At 40.9% G+C, this 22,331-nt stretch overlaps 1 protein-coding gene across 1 annotated transcript; it reads left to right on the top strand.

Annotated features, from left to right (window-relative positions):
- Positions 1 to 258: 258 nt before the first annotated feature.
- On the top strand, positions 259 to 10,879 carry LOC127454162 (urokinase plasminogen activator surface receptor). Its single transcript, XM_051721165.1, has 5 exons — positions 259 to 308; positions 655 to 765; positions 873 to 1,019; positions 1,264 to 1,374; positions 7,871 to 10,879. The coding sequence occupies exons 1-5, from the start codon at positions 260 to 262 to the stop codon at positions 8,065 to 8,067; spliced, it is 615 nt and encodes a 204-aa protein (XP_051577125.1). The 5' UTR covers position 259; the 3' UTR covers positions 8,068 to 10,879.
- The last annotated feature ends 11,452 nt before the right edge of the window (positions 10,880 to 22,331 follow it).

A 22,331-nucleotide genomic window follows, 5' to 3' on the forward strand; every position in this document is an offset into this window, starting at 1 on the left:
TTAAAATTGTAAAGATAAAAACATTTCAGCTTAATGGCATGTTTCAAAGTCCTCCATGAAAATTGTACTATGCTTCATGCTTGGGGTCTTTGTACTCTGCTTAACAAATGATATATATATTTTGTGTGCATAATCAGGTGAATTCTTTAGTGCTAAAATTTTAATATTTAATGCTGCAAATAGAATGCAAACCACACCTCTGTTCAAGCCTATATAAGATCTCACACTGTCCAACTGTCATCCTTCAACTGGACCAGCCATGGCACTGTACATCCCTCTGATTCTCTTTAGTGCACTTTTCTCCAAAGGTACAGTGTTTTCAGTTTATTTAAATTAAATCTTTGATTCTAAAAACTCAACATTCCACTATTCACATACATATTTGTAATACTTTAAACAGTTCTTACTTAGTAACATTGGTACTCCTCTGTGCTAACATACCATGCTGATACCAATCCAATGAAAAAATTATTAAAAAATTATCAAGTACAAGTATAAAATATTTGTTAAATAATATGTATTATGGGCTTTTTGAATGTAATTTAAGCATCAACGAAAGTAACAGCAATTTGTTACATACAGTGCATACAGGATTCCATATGCTCAAATGTGAATGCATCCTAATTTTTTATTATTTTTCTTATCATCTTTCAGCACTGACACTGAAATGTTATACATGCATACCAGATATATCTGGAAAATGCACACAAACTCAAACTACCTGTCTATCTCGGTGTGGCTCCTTGACCACAACAGTTTACATAAGTAAGAATAACATGATTATGGAACATTTCAATGTAAGAGTTTTGTGAAGGTTTTGTTGTTGAATGGGTTTGATAGCACATCTTCACATTTAATGTTGGTCTTTGTAGATGGCACTAAATTGGACAGCAGCAGTATGAAGAGTTGTGCAGATCCTTTATCATGTATTAATGGGAGTATGAATTATGGACCAAGCAGAGTGACACTCAACACCCAGTGCTGTAGTGTAGATCTGTGCAATTCTAATTTTGCACCAGGTACTGTAAGAATTGACTGTGAGATTCTCCATTGTCTTTACCTATTCCATCACATGCAGTTTCTATTTTTTCACACTGGCATTATTTTACATGTTCAGAAGTTATTTTTGAAATATTAAAATATTTTAATTTGGGAATGCATACTACTTTATCTTTGGCAGTTGCATTTCAATGTATGGTGCCAAAGGTACTATATAAGAGAGTTTAGAATTCTTTTACAATTTTATTTAATCTCAATTTATAGACTTATCACGACAGCCCCTTAATGGGAAGAAGTGTTACACCTGTGTTGACAAAGACTGCTCAAAAACTTTGCCTTGTGAAGGTACTGAGGACCAATGCTTCACTTCAACAGGTGATTAATGGACATTTTCTACTTAAAATCTACAGTGATATTCTACTATGCATTGACCTTATTCACAGTAGTGGCATTTTTTATTTTTGATGGGAGTGAATGTAAACAAGGCTGTGACAGATAGACTTACTATCTCTTCAATTACACGCACTGTGTAAAGCTACCAAAAAGCTCCTAAATCACATCCAATTTTCCACAACCATTGTCATGTTTTTGTCTACTGAAATTTCATTTGTCTACTCAATGTTTCGTCAGCGAAACGATCCAGAAACACTTTAAACAACTGCACAACCCATTGAAGAGTGTCAGGAACCAGGCTCGAACTCGTCTCCGGTGTGGAAGGTGGAATTTATACCACTGAGCCACAGAGCAGAAGTTTAAACCCAGAAGGGAAGACAGACACAGCACGTGAAGTAATCCAAAAGGTTTAATAAACATATAAATCCACAAAAAACAGGGGAAGGCAAAAAACGAAGGTAAATCCAATGTAGAATACCAAAATACAAAATCCACAAAGGTAAGAGTAAATCCAACAGGGAGTAATCCAAGATGAAAATAAATTCAAATAATCCACTAGAGCTAAAACTCAAAATCCACAATGCAAGTTACAATAAAAGGCAAGAGATTCACTCGGGAAGAAGGTAATGAACATTCAAACACCAAGTGAAGAGACAGAGAACTGAGGCAACTTAAATACACAATGGTAACAAGACACAGGTGAGGCACATGACACAATTAGCAAAATGTCAGGAAGGAAAATAGGAACAGAACAATACGTACATGGAGGCCATCTAGTGGCCAAAACATGAATAACAGTAGTTCAAAAGCTGACAGAACCCTCCCTCTAGGAGCGGCTCCTGACGTTCCCTCCAGGACGATCCGGCCGGCGAGCGTGAAACTCCCTAATCAACTCAGGGTCTAGGATGTCTCTGGCAGGAATTTAGGAGCGCACCTCAGGGCCGTATCCCTCCCAGTCCACCAGATACTACAAGGATCGCTGCACCTGATAAGAGTCCAGTATCCAGTGGACTACATAGGCTGGTTGGTCATCGATGATACGAGGTGGAGGGGGAGGTATGCCTGGCAGAGCAAAAGGAGAGGACAAAACAGGTTTTAACAACAAAACATGAAAAGTGGGGTTAATTCTGAGGGATCTAGGTAAAAGTTAATTGACTGGGTTGACTTTCCTGGCAATTCGAAACGGCCCAACGAACTCTGGGAGAGCTTGCATGATTCCACCCATAATGGCAAGTTCTTAGTCGAAAGCCATACTCTTTGTCTCAGGCGGAGGGTGGGGGCGGGTCAGTGGCGTCGATTGGCCTGTCGCTGGTATAGTTGCGAGGCTTGGAGGAGTTTGACTCAAGCCTTCATCCAGGTGGATCGGAAACATCTAAATCCTCTGGGCTGATGGTACTCCAACTTCCTCCTCTTGCTCCAGAAATAAAGGTGGGGCAAAGCCAAACTGACACTCAAAAGGTGACATGCCATTGGCCAAATATCTTAAGGTGTTGTGGGCATATTCTGCCCACACAATGAAAGAAGACCAAGAGGACGGGTTGTTGGTGGCCATACACCTCATTGTCGTCTCCAGCTCCTGGTTCACTCTTTCCGTTTGTCCATTGGATTCAGGATGGAACCCCGAAGACAGGCTCAATGTCATCCCTAGCAGCTGGCAGAAGGACTTGCAGAACCGGGAGGAAAACTGAGGTCTGCGGTCTGAAACAATATCTTGAGGGATACCGAAAGCTCGGAACACATGGTTAAGGACCAGTTCAGCTGTTTCTTTAGCAGATGGTAGCTTGGGCAAAGGAATGAATCTGCCAGCTTTAGAAAATTTGTCAATAATGACTAAGATGGTGGTATTACCTTGGGACGGCGGGAGGCCAGTGATGAAATCCATGGAGAGATGAGACCAGGGCCGATGAGGAATGGGAAGACAATGGAGTAAACACTGAGGTGAGCGATACAAAGCCTTTCTCTGGTTGCACATAGAACAGGCCTTGACAAAATTGCAAGTGTCTTCCTTGATCGTGGGCCACCAATACCACCTCTGGATAAACTCAAGGGTATGACTAGAGCCAGGATGACAGGTGAGGTGGGATGAATGTCCCCACTGGAGAACCTGAGAGCAGACTGACTGTGGTACAAACAGGCAGTTAGGAGGAACATTACCTGGATTGGGTTCCTGAACAAGAGCTTGTTTCTCTGTATCACAATCTCCCAATGAACAGGTGCCACAATCCTATTATTCAGAATGATGGGTAGAGCAGAATTTTCCCAGACAGAGGGTGCATATACTTGGGATTAGGCATCCGGCTTGAGATTCTTGGAACCATGTCGGTAGGTGAGGATGAATTGGAAGCAGTTAAAAAAGTGACCAACAGGCTTGTCAAGGATTTAACCACTTGGCTTGTTTAATGTACTCAAGGATCTTGTGGTCAGTGAGGATTTGAAAAGGATGAGTCACACCCTTGAGCCAGTGTCTCCATTCTTCGAGTGCCAGCTTGACTGCGAGAAGTTCATGGTCTCCCACATCGTAATTCCTCTCAGCAGGGGTGAGGCGATGTGAAAAAATGCACAGGGATGGAGACTCTCTTCCACTTGCCTCTTTGACAGCACAGCTCCCACTCCAACATCAGAGGTGTCTACCTCCATCACAAATGGTTTCTCAGTATCTGGCAGGGAAAGAATGGTAGCCGAGGTGAATCGTAGCTTGAGTTTACTGAGAGCGGCCTCGGCTTCAGGATTCCAGCAAAATCGGGTATTACCTCCTTTGGTAAGAGATGAAAGGGGTGCAGCCACTGAACTAAAATTCCTGATAAACTTGCGGTAGAAATTAGCGAAGCCGAAGAACTGCTGTACCTCCTTGACAAAGGTGGGAGTGGGCCAATCTGATACTGCTTGTACCTTCTTGTGATCCATTTGCATGTGGCCAGGCACGATGATGAATCCCAGGAAATGTACTTTGGTTGTGTGGAACTCACATTTCTCGGGCTTGATGTAAAGGTGATTGTCCAGGAGGCGTTTGAGCACACGCTTGATGTGCTCAATGTGCTCATGAAGGGTCATCAAAGTAGACGAAGACAAAAATATTAAACATATCTCGGAGTACGTCGTTGATAAGCACTTGAAATACTGTCGGGGCATTGGTCAGGCCAAAGTGCATAACCTGGTATTCATAGTGGCCCGTGGGAGTGTTGAATGCTGTCTTCCATTCGTCACCTTGCCGGATGCACACTAGGTGTTAAGCGTTGCACAGATTGAGTTTGGAGAAGATGGAAGATCCCTGCAACAACTCAAAAGGCAGTTCCCATCAGTGGCAAGGGGTAATGATTCCTGACCGTAATGCAGTTGAGCCCACGGTAGTCGATGCAGGGACAGAGTCCTCCATCCTTCTTTCCCACAAAGAAAAACCTGGTTCCTGCAGGAGAGGTGGAGCGGCGGATGAAGCCTGCAGCGTGGGCCTCCTTGATGTAATCATCCATAGCTGCACACTCGGGAGTAGACAGAGAAAAGATCCAATGGCCCAGTCGAACTGAGGATTGTGCTGCTGAAGCCAGGGGTACCCAAGAATGAGGGGAAACTCAGGACTGTATCAGATGGAACGTCAACTCCTCTTGATGTTGAAGAATGGAGAGGCATAGGGGTTCTGTGGCCTGGGTGACGTCTCCAACTCTCAGTGGTCTTCCATCCAGTGCAGTCACTGCAAGTGGAGTTGTAAGCGATCCAGTGGGAACCAGATGCTCATTGGCACAGGAACAGTCCATGAAGTTGCCCGCTGCTCCTGAATCCACCAAGACTTGAATGGGGTGACCGTGATCATTCCAAAAAAGAGTGGCTGGTAGGTATAAGCCAGACATAGAAGTTAGAGAGGTAAGGGTGACTCCCATTACAGACCTCCTTGTTCTGCATGGGGCAGGGCATTTCCCTGGAGCTCGGGACAAGCCGATCAGACGTGGCCAGGTTCTCCACAATATAGATAGCAGTGCTCTCTCATATGGCGGTCTCTCTCCTTCTGTGAGATGCGGGTGCTGCCTAACTGCATTGGCTCGGAAAGTTCATGGCCAGGTGGTGTCAGTGGTTCTCGAGCAGGAGTGCATAAAGGAACCCGAGCTGATTTGCGGTATTCCCTCTCAAGTAGTTGATTGTCTAGACGGGTGGCCAACTCAAACAGAGACTCGAGATTCAATGCAGGTTCCCATGTCGAGAGTTCATCCAGTATCTCCTGGTGCCTCGATGACTCACGGCCACTAAGGGGATGATGGAATACCCGCTTGAACTCTTCAGTAAAGGCTGGGTAGCTGGAACAACAGGAACTCTGTGCCTCCCAAACTGCACTGGCCCAGGCCAGGGCCCTTCCGGAAAGCAATGTAATGATGCAAGCGATCTTGGACCGGTCAGTGGGGAAAATGTAGGTTTGTAATTAAAATGTAAAAGAACACTGGGTAAGAAATCCTCGACAGGCAAACGGGTCTCCCGAGAAATGTTGTGGTGGAGGTAGACATGGTTCAGTCATGAGAGGATTGGAGAGGGTGCAGCAGGAGGAGGATGAGGTGGTGGGTTAGCGTAAGTCATCAGGTCAAAGACCGGTCAATATCTCTGTCAGTAGCTCAGAATGTTTGGTCATGAGAGCCTCCTGCTCAGTGAGTTGCTTCTCGTGGCATTGGACAAAGGACTTGAGATGAGCTTGGGTGGTAGAGAGTTCAGGAGTGCTGGTCATCTCTGGGTTTATGGTGACTTGGTGTTTCTGTCAGGAACCAGGCTCGAACTCAGGTCTCTGGTGTGGAAGGTGGAATTTATACCACTGAGACACAGAACAGACGTTTAAACCCAGAAGGGAACACAGACACAGCACATGAAGAAATCCAAAAGATTTAATAAAAATATAGATCCACAAAAAACAGGGGAAGGCAAAAAACTAAGGTAAATCCAATTAGTAGAATACCAAAATACAAAATCCACAAAGGTAGGAGTAAATCCAACAAGGATTAATCCAAGATGAAAATAAATCCAAGTAATCCACTAGAGCAAAAACTCAAAAAAATCCACAATGCAAGGTACAATCAAAGGCAAGAGAATCACTCCGGAAGAAGGCAGTGAACATTCAAACCCCAAGTGAAGAGACAGAGAACTGAGGCTACTTAAATACACAATGGTAACAAGACACAGGTTAGGCACATGACACAATTAGCAAAATGTGGGGAACAAAGGAAAAAAAAGGAACAGAACAAAACGTACACTGAGGCCATCTAGTGGCCAAAACAAGAATAACAATGTCCAAAAGCTGACAGAAGAGGCTGATATATCCCTCACAGCCTTGTCATTCCCATCAAAAAACAAAGATGGCGCTGCTGTGAATAAGGTCAGTTGACAAAATTGTTGCTTTCTAATGCAAATGGTTGACAGTTTGCTTATTCAGGACTCATTGTATTATGGCACTTTTCCACTGCACGTTACGGTTCGACTCGACTCGACTCTGCTCGCTTTAGTTTTCTAAGCTTGCTTTTCCACTGCAGTATAGTGCCGCCTCAACATGGGTGGGATTACAGGCTGATCGTCATAGTTGCACCACCTCTACTGCCATGACATCATCTTAAATGCGACACAAACATTACTGACCATAAACAATAACACGACCGCTAGCTGTTAGCTACTAGCTCATTGTGCTGCATAAAGCCGTTGTTGCATGGTGATTTTACACAAGTGTAACTGTTAAATTGGCCTGGTTGTTTTAGAAGCAAGCTTTCCAGTAGCTGGTCAACTAAATAAAGTGAAGTTTTCAAGCAGAATATAGAGTTAACGTAACAAAACGTACCATCCTCCATCGTGGACTCCAACAACGGCGAGTCCAGGGCACTCTCCCTCCCATTGCTCGCCGGTCTATTGCCATAGATAGCGTCTATTTGGTCGAACCACTTCCACTTTCTTCTGTTTGAACCACTCTGGCTGTTGTGGTCCTTGATGGTTCTGTAGTCACTTTTAAGTTTTTTTAACTTTTACCTACACTGTTGGTAGGTTGGTAGCCGTGTGCGGCCAACAGCTGAGACACTTCCTGAAAGACTTTTTTGTTTTGCGTTGTTTCGTTCGTTGCTAACGAGAGGAATGTCTGCACCTCGTATATTGACCACGGTGTGGTATTGTGCATAGCCATTTCTTTTTACAATTCGAAAGTCGCGTGAACAAATTATATTGCTGTCGCTGTTGCTAACTTTAAAACTAGCAGGTTGATGTCCCGTGTCGCAAATCCAGTGACAGTGGTAGTGACGATTCTCTTTGACCAATCAGTGATCTGCAGGGTTTTGACGTCACATTTAGTATCGGCTCGGCTCGCTTGGAACCTCGACCGAGGTGGTACTAAAAAAAGTATCAGGTACCAGGTACTATCCACAGTGGAAAACCCCCAAAAAGCGAGCAGAGTCGAGCCGAGTTGAGCTGTACCGTGCAGTGGAAAAGCCCCATTAGAATTCCACACCATTTCTCCTTCTTTCTCTCTTAGTTGTTATCGATGGCAACAAGGTGATTCAGAAAGGATGTTCAAGCAAGTTCTTCTGTGGAAACAATGCATCACGCATACTGGGTCGTAGTGTTAGTTATGACATGAGATGTTGTGATGGAAACCTGTGTAACAGTTGCCAGAGCATGAGTGTCTTTTTCCTGCTGCTGGTACCACTTCTCTTTTTGCATTTGCTCTGATATGTGTTCCATTTCAGGAGGTTTTAAGGCTCTATTGATAGTGTAGATGTTACCACTTCTTGTTAAAGGTAATGCAGCTTCAAATAATAATTTTTCTGCTTAAATAATGATCATTCTTATTTATATTTAATATTATTATATACAATATTATTTCAAGTTATCTACATTACTAATACAAGGGTTCCTATTATATACATTATCATAAACATTGGCTTAAGACTGATTTATCCAGAGCCCTATTAACAGCGTAAAATATATCCCTTGTTTTGTTCTTGTACAAGTGCAAACAGCTTAGAAATAGGTGTGAGTAACTTTATGGTAATCAGCCTGGCAGAAAATGGTGAAATCTAATGGTAAGTGGAGGGTACAATATGTAGTAATTTACTCTCCAAACTGTATAGATTATTTGGGGTAATTTTTTGTTTTCCATATGAGAATGTTTATTATGGTTTATGTAAATTGCTTCACAGCATCCTGTATTTTCACATGCAGTGCATACAGTAGGATCCAAAAGACTGAGACCACTAGTGAAAATGCTTCTATTTAGCATTTTTCTCAATTAAAACCTTTTTTTCCATTACAAATTTGGTAAGGTTCCATTTGTTAACATTAGTTAACAACAATAGTTAACATGAACTAACAATGAACAATACTTTCACAGCATTTATTAATCATGCTTAATGTTAATATCAACATACTGTATAGTAATCCATTTTTAAAAATCAAAAGTTGCATATGTTAACATTAGTTAATGCACTATGAACTAACATGAACTAACAATAAACAACTGTATTAACTAGCATTAAGAAAGATTAATGCTGTAAAAATATATATATTTTTTCATTGTTCGTTCATGATACTTAATAAATTAACTAATGTTAACATAGTGAACCTTATTCTAAAGTGTTACCACAAATGCTATTATGAGAGAAAGTTTAAATGAAAAAAGCAACTTGGATTTTTCAGTTCTTAAAATGAGCTGTTAAGTGTTGCAGAATAAGCTAAAATAAGAATCAGATTTTATGCCAAGTCTAGAATCTGACTTGTGAAAATACATTTGAAATATTGATCAGAATTTAAGCTTTGAGTGTTTTTTGTTTTTGATTTATGAACGATAAACCCGATGATAAAAAATAAAAAGAGCTTTACTAAAAACATGAATCTTTTAATGAATAACAAAACACAAAACATCACAAATAACATGAATAACAAAGATTTGTGTTATATTTGCCACAGCCTGTGTGCAAGCGCAGAAAATCACTGTAGCTCATTTCACTTTTTCATCATATTTATTATATTTTATTATATTTTCACAGTAGTCTGAAATGCACAGCACCATGCTGTAAGTCAGAGAGAGGGTAGAAAATCATGAAAAACTACATTATGATGAAGAAAACTCTTTACAAGCATTATAAGTCAACCTCATGGGGAACAATACTGCAAAAAATGATTACATGACTTTTTGGAGAAAATTATGTCTTGGGCCTGCACAAGACTATAAATAGCTACAAAACAATATGACTTGTCAACATAGTTCACATGTGACATTTTAAAGTGTAAGAAAATACCACCAAACTGTGTTCTGATTCCATTAAATAATCTGTAGAGAGGCTAGGGCAACATATGATTGGATTTTTTTTTACCTTGCCAATGTGTGGACAGCACACCTGGTCACAAACTGTATGCAAATGTGACATTTGCACTCATTTTAAAGCTTTGTTCTGTAAAGGATGGGACTAGCATATCCTATTTCCTGAACCTTCGATTCAAATACTTCAAACAAATGAAAGGGTGGTGGCTCATCCTTTTTTCCATTATAGAAAGTGTGTATATGATGAATAAATCCTGTTTTGGTAGATCAACAGTTACATTAAAATCCTATTACATTGCTGTGAATTACTGTAAGCACCAGTAGCTTTATTTGATGTGGAATGGTTTAAATACAGGCCTGGAATATTTGAGTCAAAGAGAAGTTAATTAATTCTGCATCTATCCTCAAACTTCAACTCAATCATCATCATCGTCAACATCATCATCATCATTTATAGAGAGACGCAGGGCTGATCTAATCTGCTGTTTTAATTGTGACAGTTAGTATTGTGTAATCTTGCAATCAAACACTGATCCGTTCAAAATGAACATAAGTACATATATCTTAAAGGTGCACACAGTAATTGTTTTGTAAATTTATTTTATTTTATTTTTTTGCTAATTGCTAAACTTTTAAACAGGAAAAAATTGTAATAGTAGAGCAGTATTTTAAAAATATATATGTTTAAAATGATGGACACATAAGATAAAGAATTTAGCCATATTAGTCATAGAGAAAAAGCTGCTTTACATGGTACTGGGCGCACATTCATGAGTGCAGCCATTTTGAGATAATTTGACCAGCTGACAATCTCTCGCTGTATCTCAATAATCCTTTGTAGTTGGCCACTTTCGCTCGCGGAATAAATTAATTATGGCTTACTGCGAATTGCACATTTTTATATTGACCTCGGTAGCTTAGAACTTCTGTTTTATTGTTATGCCGTATCCACACTAGGTGTCAACATACATAAATCTTACTAAGTGCACCTCTATGTAAGATTACTTTACAGAAATGAAAACCTCCAATTTTCACAATTTGTACCAGTGATAAGCTTCAGGCTATTAGTATTACTACAACACAGGCTGTATCACAACCTGATCTCTCTCTCTCTCTCTCTCTCTCTCTCCCCACCTCTGCCCTGTTTGTCTCCACTGTCTTATATACATATAAAAAGTATAAAATTGTCCAGAAATTAAAATATGCTTTTTCCCATGTTTCACTCTTGGCAATCCATCACTGTGAAAGTTAAAGCATTATATACAGACAGTTCTGTGACACGTTGGTAACCCTTTTTTGGGTATCAGTTTCAGTATGTTTTATGTTTCAGGGCTGTAGTCTGTTGTCCATCTGTGCTCATCTCAGTCTGAGGTTAAATCAAAATGGCACAATCTTTGCTCTTTATTCTGATGAGTGCACTTTTCTACAAAGGTATAAAAAATGCTGTAAAAAAATGTACACACATTTTGACACGATATGTTTAGTTAATACTGTATGTGGCATCCTCATGTAAGTTCAGCTATACTCTGTACTGTGCATAACTGGGAGAACTGTGGTAAATTAGTTTAAATTAAATGGATGGTTACTAAATAACTGTTGCAGTGCCAAATCTGGTAGAATTGGTGGTCTGTTCAACTACCAGCCAAGATATATGAATAACATATATATATGTTATAGCATCTTTTTTTTTTTCATCCATTTAACTTTCCATCCAGTATTCTAATATTTTCTATCATTTCCCTTTATTTTTGAGAATGTTAATGACTTGTCAGCACTTTGATTTTACAAACTGAAGGCAATTAGAGAAATTCAAAATTTGTCTTAAAATTTACAAATTTAAGACAAATGTGAACAATTTAATTTTAAAATTTAAAGCAGCAATGACATGTTAATTTTGAATTTTTGTGGGTTAAATTGTTTTACAGTGTAGATGATGCTCTACTTTGTTATATATTTTCAAAAGTGCTATGCCTTGTTATAAATGCAACTCAAAGCAATTGTAGCTAATTTTAGATTAACTAAAATTGCACTGCAGATTATATAATTGAAAAAAAAAAAATGAAATGTTAAAAGATTTATTTCGATTTTTCTCAATTCCAGCCAATTCCCTAACCTGCTATCAGTGCATACCTGAGACATTAAAATGTACTTTGACTAAATTGGAATGTCCTGTCAGTCAGTGTAGGACCATGAAAACCACATCTTACGTGGGTAATAATTAGCGCAGACTGAATATTTGCATTGCCCTATGATGAACTGGCCACCTGTCCAGGGTGTTTCCCTGCCTTCTGCCCAAGACAGCTGGGATAGTCTCCAGCACTACCTGTGACCCTACATAGGACAAGCAGCTATAGAACATGGATGGATGGATCAATGGATGAATATTTGCACTGAAATTTAGTAAACTACTCTGTTCTTTGTGTTTACTGTATAAGAATGAGTCTTTCTGAGTCTAAATTTCCACTGGGGGAAACAACAATTTGGCTGACATGATTATGAAGAACTGCTCTACAACTCAACAATGAGTGACTGCATCTGTACATTTTGGAGTTACAAAAACAGTGATTAGCAATATGTGTTGTGATACTGACCTGTGCAATAACCAGAGTGAACCAGGTACATGAATTTTGCACAGGAGAAAAAAAGATGCCCTTATTATTATGTGACAATAAATTTAGTATATACTGTTAATTCAAACCATTTACATCAGAAGTACTGGACTTGCAATGGAGCACTGCAGGTCATCATCATTTTGTTCTGTATATTTCATAAATTCACCCCAAAATGTCCCAAATGGCATGAAGTGCTACACCTGCAATGGGCAGGACTGCGCATCTACTTTAGCTTGTGTTGATGGAGAAGATCACTGTATCAAGGCAACAGGTAAGGTACACACAAGACAAGAGCTACTTCAGAAAGAGGGTCTGACTTATAATATAGTAAAATAATTTCACTGTTAATTGTATTTTATTACATGGCTCTCTGGAATACTCGATTTTGATTGGTCAATTGCACCATTCAGCGGTCTGAAATTTCTGAAAAATCACCACTTATCCTGGTAAAAAAAGTGTTATTTCACTGGCCATCCAGGTATTGTGAGTCATCTTTCCTAGTTCTTGTATCAATCTGTAAGCTCTATAATAAAATAATACAATAATTTCAACTCAAATCAATATCTTATGTCCATTTATTTATTTATTTGGCAAGTTTTTGTGTAATAAGCAGGATAACGTCTCGGTTACTGTTGTAACCTCCGTTCCCTGATAGAGGGAACGAGACGTTGTGTCGATGTAGTGACACTAGGGGGTCACCCTTGGGAGCTCCAAACACCTCTAATCTTTGAGAAAAGGCGAGTGGGATTTGCATGCCACTCCCCCGGACATACAGGTATAAAAGGAGCTGGCTCGCAACCACTCATTCAGGTTTTGTGCTGAGGAGCCGAGACAATGTCATTTCAGCGGATAGTACCACGTTGTGGCAAGAGGGACACAACGTCTCGTTCCCTCCATCAGGGAACGGATGTTACAACAGTAACCGAGACGTTCCCCTTCTATCACTCACTCGACGTTGTGTCGATGTGGTGACACCAGGGGTCCCAATAGAAAAACGGCACAACAGCTGGACCGTGTTACATGAACTGCCGATGCAGGTGCAAGCAAGCTGCTGCGTGCGCAATAGCAGGTGCATCAGTCCGCACGTAACCTCCCCCAACGCCCCACAAGACGTCATGTAGTTCCCACATCCCAGAGGGAGGGAAGCGACTTAACTAGCGTGGGAGCAGGCTGTGCCAGCCGCGGCCTTTTCTCTCTATGTTTTCTCTCTACAGAGTATTAGATGAGGCTGGGGCCATCTAACGCTATTACACACGCTGGGGAAGGTGTTCTTTTCCTTCCCTATTCTTTCAGGGGGAAAAGACCCTGAGGAGACCACATCCTGCCCGGAGGGGAGGTAACATGTGGCAATACATCACGTGGGCTCACCAGCTGCACATGGAAGAGGCGCGGTGGTTGGTCCTGCCTGGAAGGGGAGGAGCTCTACAAACACAGTGGCTGGGGGCAGAGAGGGCTCTGCCCAAGGGAGATGCTGGTCTGCTGACAGGGAGACCGTACAGTGGAAAATACATCACGGGGGTTACCGGAGTAACCGGCACCTGTGGAGCACCTATCCCAGTACAGGGTATATTAGTATCCGTAGTGGGTCCGGCTGCGAATTTCTCCACCAAATTCACGAGCCACAGGACTAGGGAGGAAGGACATCCAGGGTTCATGGTTCGTGAACTCGCATGGGAGAAGAAGCACACGTCTTCGCCTCACGGAGGGGAAAGGCACTATATGCAAGCGATACACCCGGCCAGCTGTTCTGTATTACTAAACTTACCAGTTTGTACCTGACAAAACACGGGACGAAACCGGCTTAACCCGGAGATTGTAAAATCTCGCAAAGGTATTGGGTGTTGCCCAACCCGCTGCTCTGCATATGTCTGCTAGAGAGGCGCCATTGGCCAGTGCCCACGAGGATGCCAGACTCCTTGTAGAGTGTGCTCATATTCCTAAAGGGGCGGGCATGGACTGGGCTTGGTCCACGATCCACGATCCAGTGGGCAAGTCCCTGTTTGGAGACAGCGTTCCCTTTCCGCTGTCCGCCAAAGCAGACAAAGAGCTGCTCAGAGCGTCTAAAGCTCTGTGTGTGATCCAAGTAGATGCGCAAAGCACGCACCGGACACAGCAACGACAGGGCTGGTTCTGCCTCCTCCCGGGGCAGCGCTTGCAGGCTCACCACTTGATCCCTGAAGGGGGTAGAGGGAACCTTGGGCACATAGCCCGGCCGGGGTCTCAGGACCACGTTAGAGTCTACTGGACTGAACTCCAAGCAGGTATCACTGACAGAAAACTCCTGCAGGTCCCCAACCCTCTTGATGGAGGTGCGCGCAATAGGAGGGCTGTCTTCAAAGAGAGGGCTTTCAGCTCGACTGACTCTAGTGGCTCAAACAGGGCTCTCTGAAGGCCCAGGAGGACCACAGAGAGATCCCATGAGGGAAAGAGGCGTGGCCTAAGAGGATTCAGCCTCTGGGCACCTCTCAGGAACCTGATGATCAGGTCATGCTTTCCTAAGGACTGGACACTTGTTGTAGGGGGACTCCTGCCTGCAGAAACTCAAGGTCTGTCCAAGGGCTGAACAAGTGGCAGCAGAGTGGCATGATAGCCATGCGATGTGTGCTGCAGTGCCATGCCCATCTCGGGACTCGAGTCTGAACCCAGTGCTGAAGTGGTCTCATATGCATCAACCGTGACCACCGATGAGGATGACATATGCCTCAGGAGCCTCTGAAAATGTTTCAGAAAGTGTTTCAGTGGAACTGCTGTCTTCCACCTGAATAACTTCAGGCAGTTCAGCACCGACTACACATGCTCGCTTGTGAGGCACACTATCATTGAGACCAAATCTAACTCCATGCCGAGAAAAGAGATGCTCTGAACTGGGGAGAGCTTGCTCTTTTCCCAGTTGACCTGAAGCCCTAGATGGCTGAGGTCCCTGTGTGTGCACAGCAACTCTCGAGAGTGCACTAGAATCAGCCAGTCATCGAGGTAGTTGAGTATGCGGATGCCCACTTCCCTTAACGGGGCAAGATCTGCCTCTGTGACCTTCGTAAAGACACGAGGGGACAGGGACAGGCCGAAGGGGAGGACCTTGTACTGATACACCCGTCCATCGAAAGCAAACCGTAGGGAGGTAAAACCGAGACGTGAAAGTACGCATCCTTCAGGTCTACCGCCGCGAACCAATATTGATGCTGGACGCACGCCAAAATGTGCTTCTGCGTCAGCATCTTGAACGGGAGTCTGTGTAAGGCCTAGTTCAAAACTCGCAGGTCCAAGATTGGCTGCAACCCACCACCTTTCTTTGGCATGATGAAGTAAGGGCTGTAGAACCCTTTCCTCATCTTGGCTGGAGGGACAGGCTCTATCACGCCCTTGCGCAGAAGGGTCGCAATCTCCGCATGCAGGGTGGCGGCGTTCTCGCCCTGGACATCAGCCCAGTCGAGTCCTCGGCATCCGACATCGCCAGTGCGCACTCCGATGCAGCGATCGAGGACTCATCCTGCTCACAAGCCCCGAAGGAGACATTAAGCTGGCCGTGAGGCGAGCTGGTCTCACCTCAGAACTTGACGGGGGCAAATGAGCGTGCTGGGGAACGGGAGGTCCGTGGGGATTTAGCCGCGCCCATTGGAGTCCCCAAATCGCCTCCAGCGCCAGTGGCTTTCCCTCCGAGGAAGGAAAACCGTGACCGCAACGTTGCCATGGTCATGTTCTTGCAATGAGAACACGAACCATCCACAAACGCTGCCTCAGTGTGAGTGCAGCCCAGACACGTGAGGCAGCGCCTGTGGCCGTCGGAGGTGGAGAGATAACGACCGCATCCAGGAATTATACAAAGACGGAATGGCATCTTTAAAAAGACACGTCTTTAAAAAGACGTTCACGTCAATGTGCTGCTCTAATAGAGGAAAATATATTCTTTATAGAGTTATATACTCTCTTAGTAGCGCTGTCGAAGCACCCAGAGGCGTAGTCTGCACTAAGCATGCAGAAGGAGAGAAAGCCACTGGAATGCGCCGTATATCCAACAGCATACGCTTCTATCTGAGGTGAATAGACCGGCAGTGGAATTCAGCTCACTGACACGCTCGGCTCCAAAGAAAAAATCTGAATGAGTGGTTGCGAGCCAGCTCCTTTTATACACGTATGTCCGGGGGAGTGGCATGCAAATTCCACTCGCCAATTCTCATTGGCCTTTTCTCAAAGATTAGAGGTGTTTGGGGCTCCCAAGGGTGACCCTTGTGTCACTACATCGACACAACGTTGAGTGAGTGACAGAAGGGGAATGAACAGACTGATGCTGATTTTTGCAATATAAACACCAACAGAACAAGCTGAATTTACATTAGTTGTTTCTGGGGACTCTGTCTCTTTGTTCTCACAAATTAATTGTAACACTGTGTCTGGGAGTCATTCATGACAGAAACAATGGAAGTAAATGAGAATTATGAAAATATTAATTAAAAAACTCAGGACTTCGTTTATGAACTGCACTAGTATGAAACCAGAGTATGAGTGTAACTTACTGGCTAATTTTGGTCTAAAATGAAAGTTTATAAAAAATTATTTACTTGTTTGTTGAACTGTTGTATAACAACAATACCACACAATCGTGCTGTTAATATTTGCATGGCTGTGATAAATTCTTGCTCATGTGAAATTGCTTTTGTTTAATTTAGACACCTTAGGTGAGATAAGGTTAGTTATAATATAATTTGGTTAACTATGATATATAATATGAGCCTTAAGACATTTCTGACATCATGAACATTGGTGTAATACATGTTATTCCTGCCTTGGCACAACACTCAAAAATATTTTTGTGATCTGCAGAAGAAAGAAAGCCATACAGGGTTGGAACAACATAAGGGTGAGTAAATGATGACATAATTTTAGTTTTTGAGTGTACTATCCCTTCAAAAGACTTCTTGCATACAATGGATATTTACTGTAATTTACTTTCTTCTAAATTCCAATTACCAGATTAGATTTTTGTTTAATTATTACATGAATATTTACAATAAATGCATCTATACCCTTCAAGTTCCCCTGAAACTGGTGCATAACAGTGTACAAATGTTGGCTATTATTTACCTTCCAAGAGTGTGAGGATTTAGGTTTCTAAATGGAATCAAGTTTCAAGACACTAACATATTGTCACAAATCCTATATGCCTTAGGCTTCTGAATTGTCTTGGACAAAGGAAATGCAATAGCAGTCTTTGAGACCATCTCAAAATATTCCTCTTTGAGTTACACTTCTATTTGACCCTTTTTCGGAGGTTTGCACAGAAATAAAAACTTGTAAGCAACTCTTTCCATCTAGTCACATAGGCTATGTCTCTATTCTCTTCACTGCAACGTTACAGCGTATTAGTCTGTTTATCATAGATTCTACGAGGCAATGATTTATAAACTCCCAGGCACTCTTAACTATACAATAGAAACTATACTAATGAACAATATAGCATTCTCACAGATCAGGCACTTTAATGCTCTCTATTAGCCATAAGATTGAGAAAGAAAGACAAAGCAAGATGCACTGTGTAGTAGTCAGATTTTATTTTGTTTTGGTGAAACCTGTATTAACACCATCTCTTTCATCTATAGGCTTGTTAGAGGACAAGCACTGAAGGTGCACCTATTGTATTATTCTTTTTCCTCCTCTCCAATGGGAGTCTATGGCAGCCCTATGAATGCTACATTGAAAAATTATGAAATCTGGCACACTGATAGGGGTGGGCATGAACAGCCTATATACAAATTTGGGGTCTCTAGGACCAACTTTATAGTGCCACCACCAGTTAAAAAATGCTTATCTTTATCATATCTTTTGAACTGTTTGGCCAATAATACACACAGGTGTGAAAAAGTGTTTGCCCCCTTCCCGATTTCTTATTTTTTTGCATGTTTGTCACACTTAAATGTTTCAGATCATCAAACAAGTTTAAATATTAGTCAAAGATAATACAAGTAAACACAAAATGCAGTTTTTAAATGAAGGTTGTTATTATTAAGGAAAAACAAAATCCAAACCTACATGGCCCTGTGTGAAAAAGTGATTGCCCCCTAAACCTAATAACTGGTTGGGCCACCCTTAGCAGCAACAACTGCAATCAAGTGTTTGCGATAACTTGCAATGAGTCTTTTACAGCGCTGTGGAGGAATTTTTGCCCACTCATCTTTGCAGAATTGTTGTAATTCAGCCACATTGGAGGGTTTTCGAGCATGAACTGCCTTTTTAAGGTCATGCCACAGCATCTCAGTAGGATTCAGGTCAGGACTTTGACTAGGCCACTCCAAAGTCTTCATTTTGTTTTTCTTCAGCCATTCAGAGGTGGACTTGCTGGTGTGTTTTGGATCATTGTCCTGCTGCAGAACCCAAGTTCGCTTCAGCTTGAGGTCACGAACAGATGGCCGGACATTCTCCTTCAGGATTTTTTGGTAGACAGCAGAATTCATGGTTCCATTTATCACAGCAAGTCTTCCAGGTCCTGAAGCAGCAAAACAGCCCCAGATCATCACACTACCACCACCATATTTTACTTTTGGTATGATGTTCTTTTTCTGAAATGTGGTGTTACTTTTACGCCAGATGTAATGGGACACACACCTTCCAAAAAGTTCAACTTTTGTCTCAGTCCACAGAGTATTTTCCCAAAAATCTTGGGGATCATCAAGATGTTTTCTGGCAAAAATGAGACGAGCCTTAATGTTCTTTTTGCTCAGCAGTGGTTTTCGTCTTGGAACTCTGCCATGCAGACCATTTTTGCCCAGTCTCTTTCTTATGGTGGAGTCATGAACACTGACCTTAACTGAGGCAAGTGAGGCCTGCAGTTCTTTGGATGTTGTTGTGGGGTCTTTTGTGACCTCTTGGATGAGTCGTCGCTGCGCTCTTGGGGTAATTTTGGTCAGCCGGCCACTCCTGGGAAGGTTCACCACTGTTCCATGTTTTCGCCATTTGTGGATAATGGCTCTCACTGTGGTTCTCTGGAGTCCCAAAGCTTTAGAAATGGCTTTATAACCTTTTCCAGACTGATAGATCTCAAGTACTTTCTTTCTCATTTGTTCCTGAATTTCTTTGGATCTCAGCATGATGTCTAGCTTTTGAAGATCTTTTGGTCTACTTCGCTTTGTCAGGCAGGTCCTATTTAAGTGATTTCTTGATTGAGAACAGGTGTGGCAGTAATCAGGCCTGGGTGTGGCTAGAGAAATTGAACTCAGGTGTGATAAACCACAGTTATGTTTTAACAGGTGGGGCAAACACTTTTTCACACAGGGCCATGTAGGTTTGGATTTTGTTTTCCCTTAATAATAACAACCTTCATTTAAAAACTGCATTTTGTGTTTACTTGTGTTATCTGTGACTAATATTTAAACTTGTTTGATGATCTGAAACATTTAAGTGTGACAAACATGCAAAAAAATAAGAAATCAGGAAGGGGGCAAACACTTTTTCACACCACTGTATGTATATATATATATATATATATATATATATATATATATATATATATATATATATATATATGTATATATATTTTTTATTTTTTATTTTTTTTTTCTAATCTTTTTGTTTCAGATAAATCTCCTCCTGATGATTCAAATGGAGTCCTTACATTAAAACTTCACCCATTATAGTGGCCACCTTCTTGGATTACATAATTTAAGATTTTTTCCCCTACTATTCCTTTTTTTTTTATGTTTAAACAATGACTCAAAATAATCCCCAGACTGAGCCCACAGAACAAATATTACTATACTTTGATTTTAGACTATGTTGAAAAGTTACACAAACACACAGTGTTGGGGAGTAACGGAATACATGTAACGGGATTACGTATTTAAAATACAAAATATAAGTAACTGTATTCCACTACAGTTACAATTTAAATCATTGGTAATTAGAATAAAGTTACATTCAAAAAGTATTTTGATTACTGAAGAGATTATTTAGCATTTTATTGTCATTTGTTTCATTTAATATTTAGTCCTTTCAGATGGAAAACATTTATACATATAAATGATGTGATCCAAAGTGGATTTGAACAGCAGTGAAACACTTTCTTATGATGTGTTACATTCATACGAGCAGACAGAGAAGTACGTTTGAAGTAAGTTTGGAGCAGAAGAAATAGAAATAAACCTTGTGTGAATTGTCAGCTTTACACTAAGCTAAAATGCTATTTCTAGCCATTTACATGCACGTTACCAGGCACGATCATATATTTTTACCAAGAAAATTCATGTTGGATCAAAAAATTTTTTTCTAGTAAGACCTTTGATATTAGGGCAAAAATCGTATTATTGATCATTTTTGTATTGTTTTCCTGTAAAAATTATAATTAAAAAAAATCCTTAAAACAAGATCAATTTGATTCATCTTGTTTTAGAAACAACACTGCATAAGATATTTAGGTTTTTCAGAGAATGTATTTTTAACATGTGTATTTTGTCTTACTGTACTGGCAGAGTTTTTATAGTCAAAACAAATGAAAAAAATCTACCAGTGCTGAAGAAGTAATCCAAAGTATTTAGAATACGTTACTGACCTTGAGTAATCCAACGGAATACATTACAAATTACATTTTACAGCATGTATTCTGTAATCTGTAGTGGAATATATTTCAAAAGTAACCCTCCCAACCCTGCAAACACATAGTTAACGAGGTTGGCGTGAAAAAGGATTTGAGGCTGTATCTCAGAACACTTTGTCCTATCTAAACGAAAATTGGTATGCTTCATCAGGACCATAAGATAAAGTTACAAGTAAAGTTTAGAGATAGCGCCACCTCTGGGTCAAGAAATGTCAAGAACTGCTATTTTTGCCCATAACTTTTGAACCATATGTCCTAAAATCATGAGGTTGGTGTCTATGATTTCTTGGGTCATGATGAGCATTCCAACAATACCAATTTTTCCCATGTTAGCCATACTGCGTCTCACTCATATTTAATATTTTTAAAAAGTGATATGTATTTTCAGTGTATTTTCTGATTTTAAATAAAATTGGTATGCATCATCATCATGTCCTGCAGATACCTGAGCAGTTTGTATCCGGCGCCACCTATAGTTCAAAAGATTACCCACACTTGTGTGCTGACTCTGAACTCTGCTTGCCTTGTTGCCATTAGTTAGCCATGTCAATTGATTGGTGCAGTGTGAAATGTACTTAGCAGTAGTGCCAAAGTTTGTGGGTTCAATCCCCAACTAGACCAGTGTTGCAGTTGAATTTATATTGTCTTTGTACTGCATTTACTGAATATTTGCAGGGCTTGTTCCAGATCATTTATGTCGGCAGGTATTCTCATTGTTCTTCTTGGACTTGTCTTTTTGATATATACGTTTTATTAAAAACATATGTCTTTTAAATGCATTGTCAGATTTATAAGAACATTGGTATGTATTATTGACATCATGTCCTGAAGGTACTGGAGCAGTTTGGAGACAGCCACCTATAGTTCGAAAGATAACCAACTGTTGTGTGTGCTGACTCTGACCTTGGTATGTCTCTTTGCAGTCAGTCAGTCAATCAGCCAAAACAACTGAGTGGCAGTGTTCAAAGTTCTCAGCTATAGTTCAAAAGTTGATGGGTTTGATCCCCACCTAGGCAAGTCATCAGGATTGATTTCTGTTGTACTGGAGCTCTTTGTATTGTGCTTACTGAATGGTTGCAGGGCTAATTGAATTGTGACATTCCTCTTTGTTTAAAAGTTCAAACAATATGAAATTGATCACGGTAACCGCTGTGTTTGGCTGTGCTTACTGTCAGCTTGGTATGTCTTGGTATAGAAGTAAAATCAAAGAAAGAGTGTAATGCTTTCCAGTGGTAGAGATACAATGATGCTGACATGTTTTATCTTTGAGTGCTAAGAAATTAAATTAAGAAAAAAAGGAAAATCTCTGACGCAACTCTTTTGGAAAGAAAGAACCAATTCTGTTCTGCTGATTCATTTTGGTTTCTTTTTCTGAAGGTTAAAAGTTCACTTTGGCAAACATATTTACATCTCATTTGCATGATTTTACATACCCCCAACTGTTAGAAAGTTAGAGAAAAAAAAAAAAAAAAACATAACA

The sequence above is a fragment of the Myxocyprinus asiaticus genome, chromosome 16 (genome assembly GCF_019703515.2).
Source record: "Myxocyprinus asiaticus isolate MX2 ecotype Aquarium Trade chromosome 16, UBuf_Myxa_2, whole genome shotgun sequence".
NCBI lineage: Eukaryota > Metazoa > Chordata > Actinopteri > Cypriniformes > Catostomidae > Myxocyprinus > Myxocyprinus asiaticus.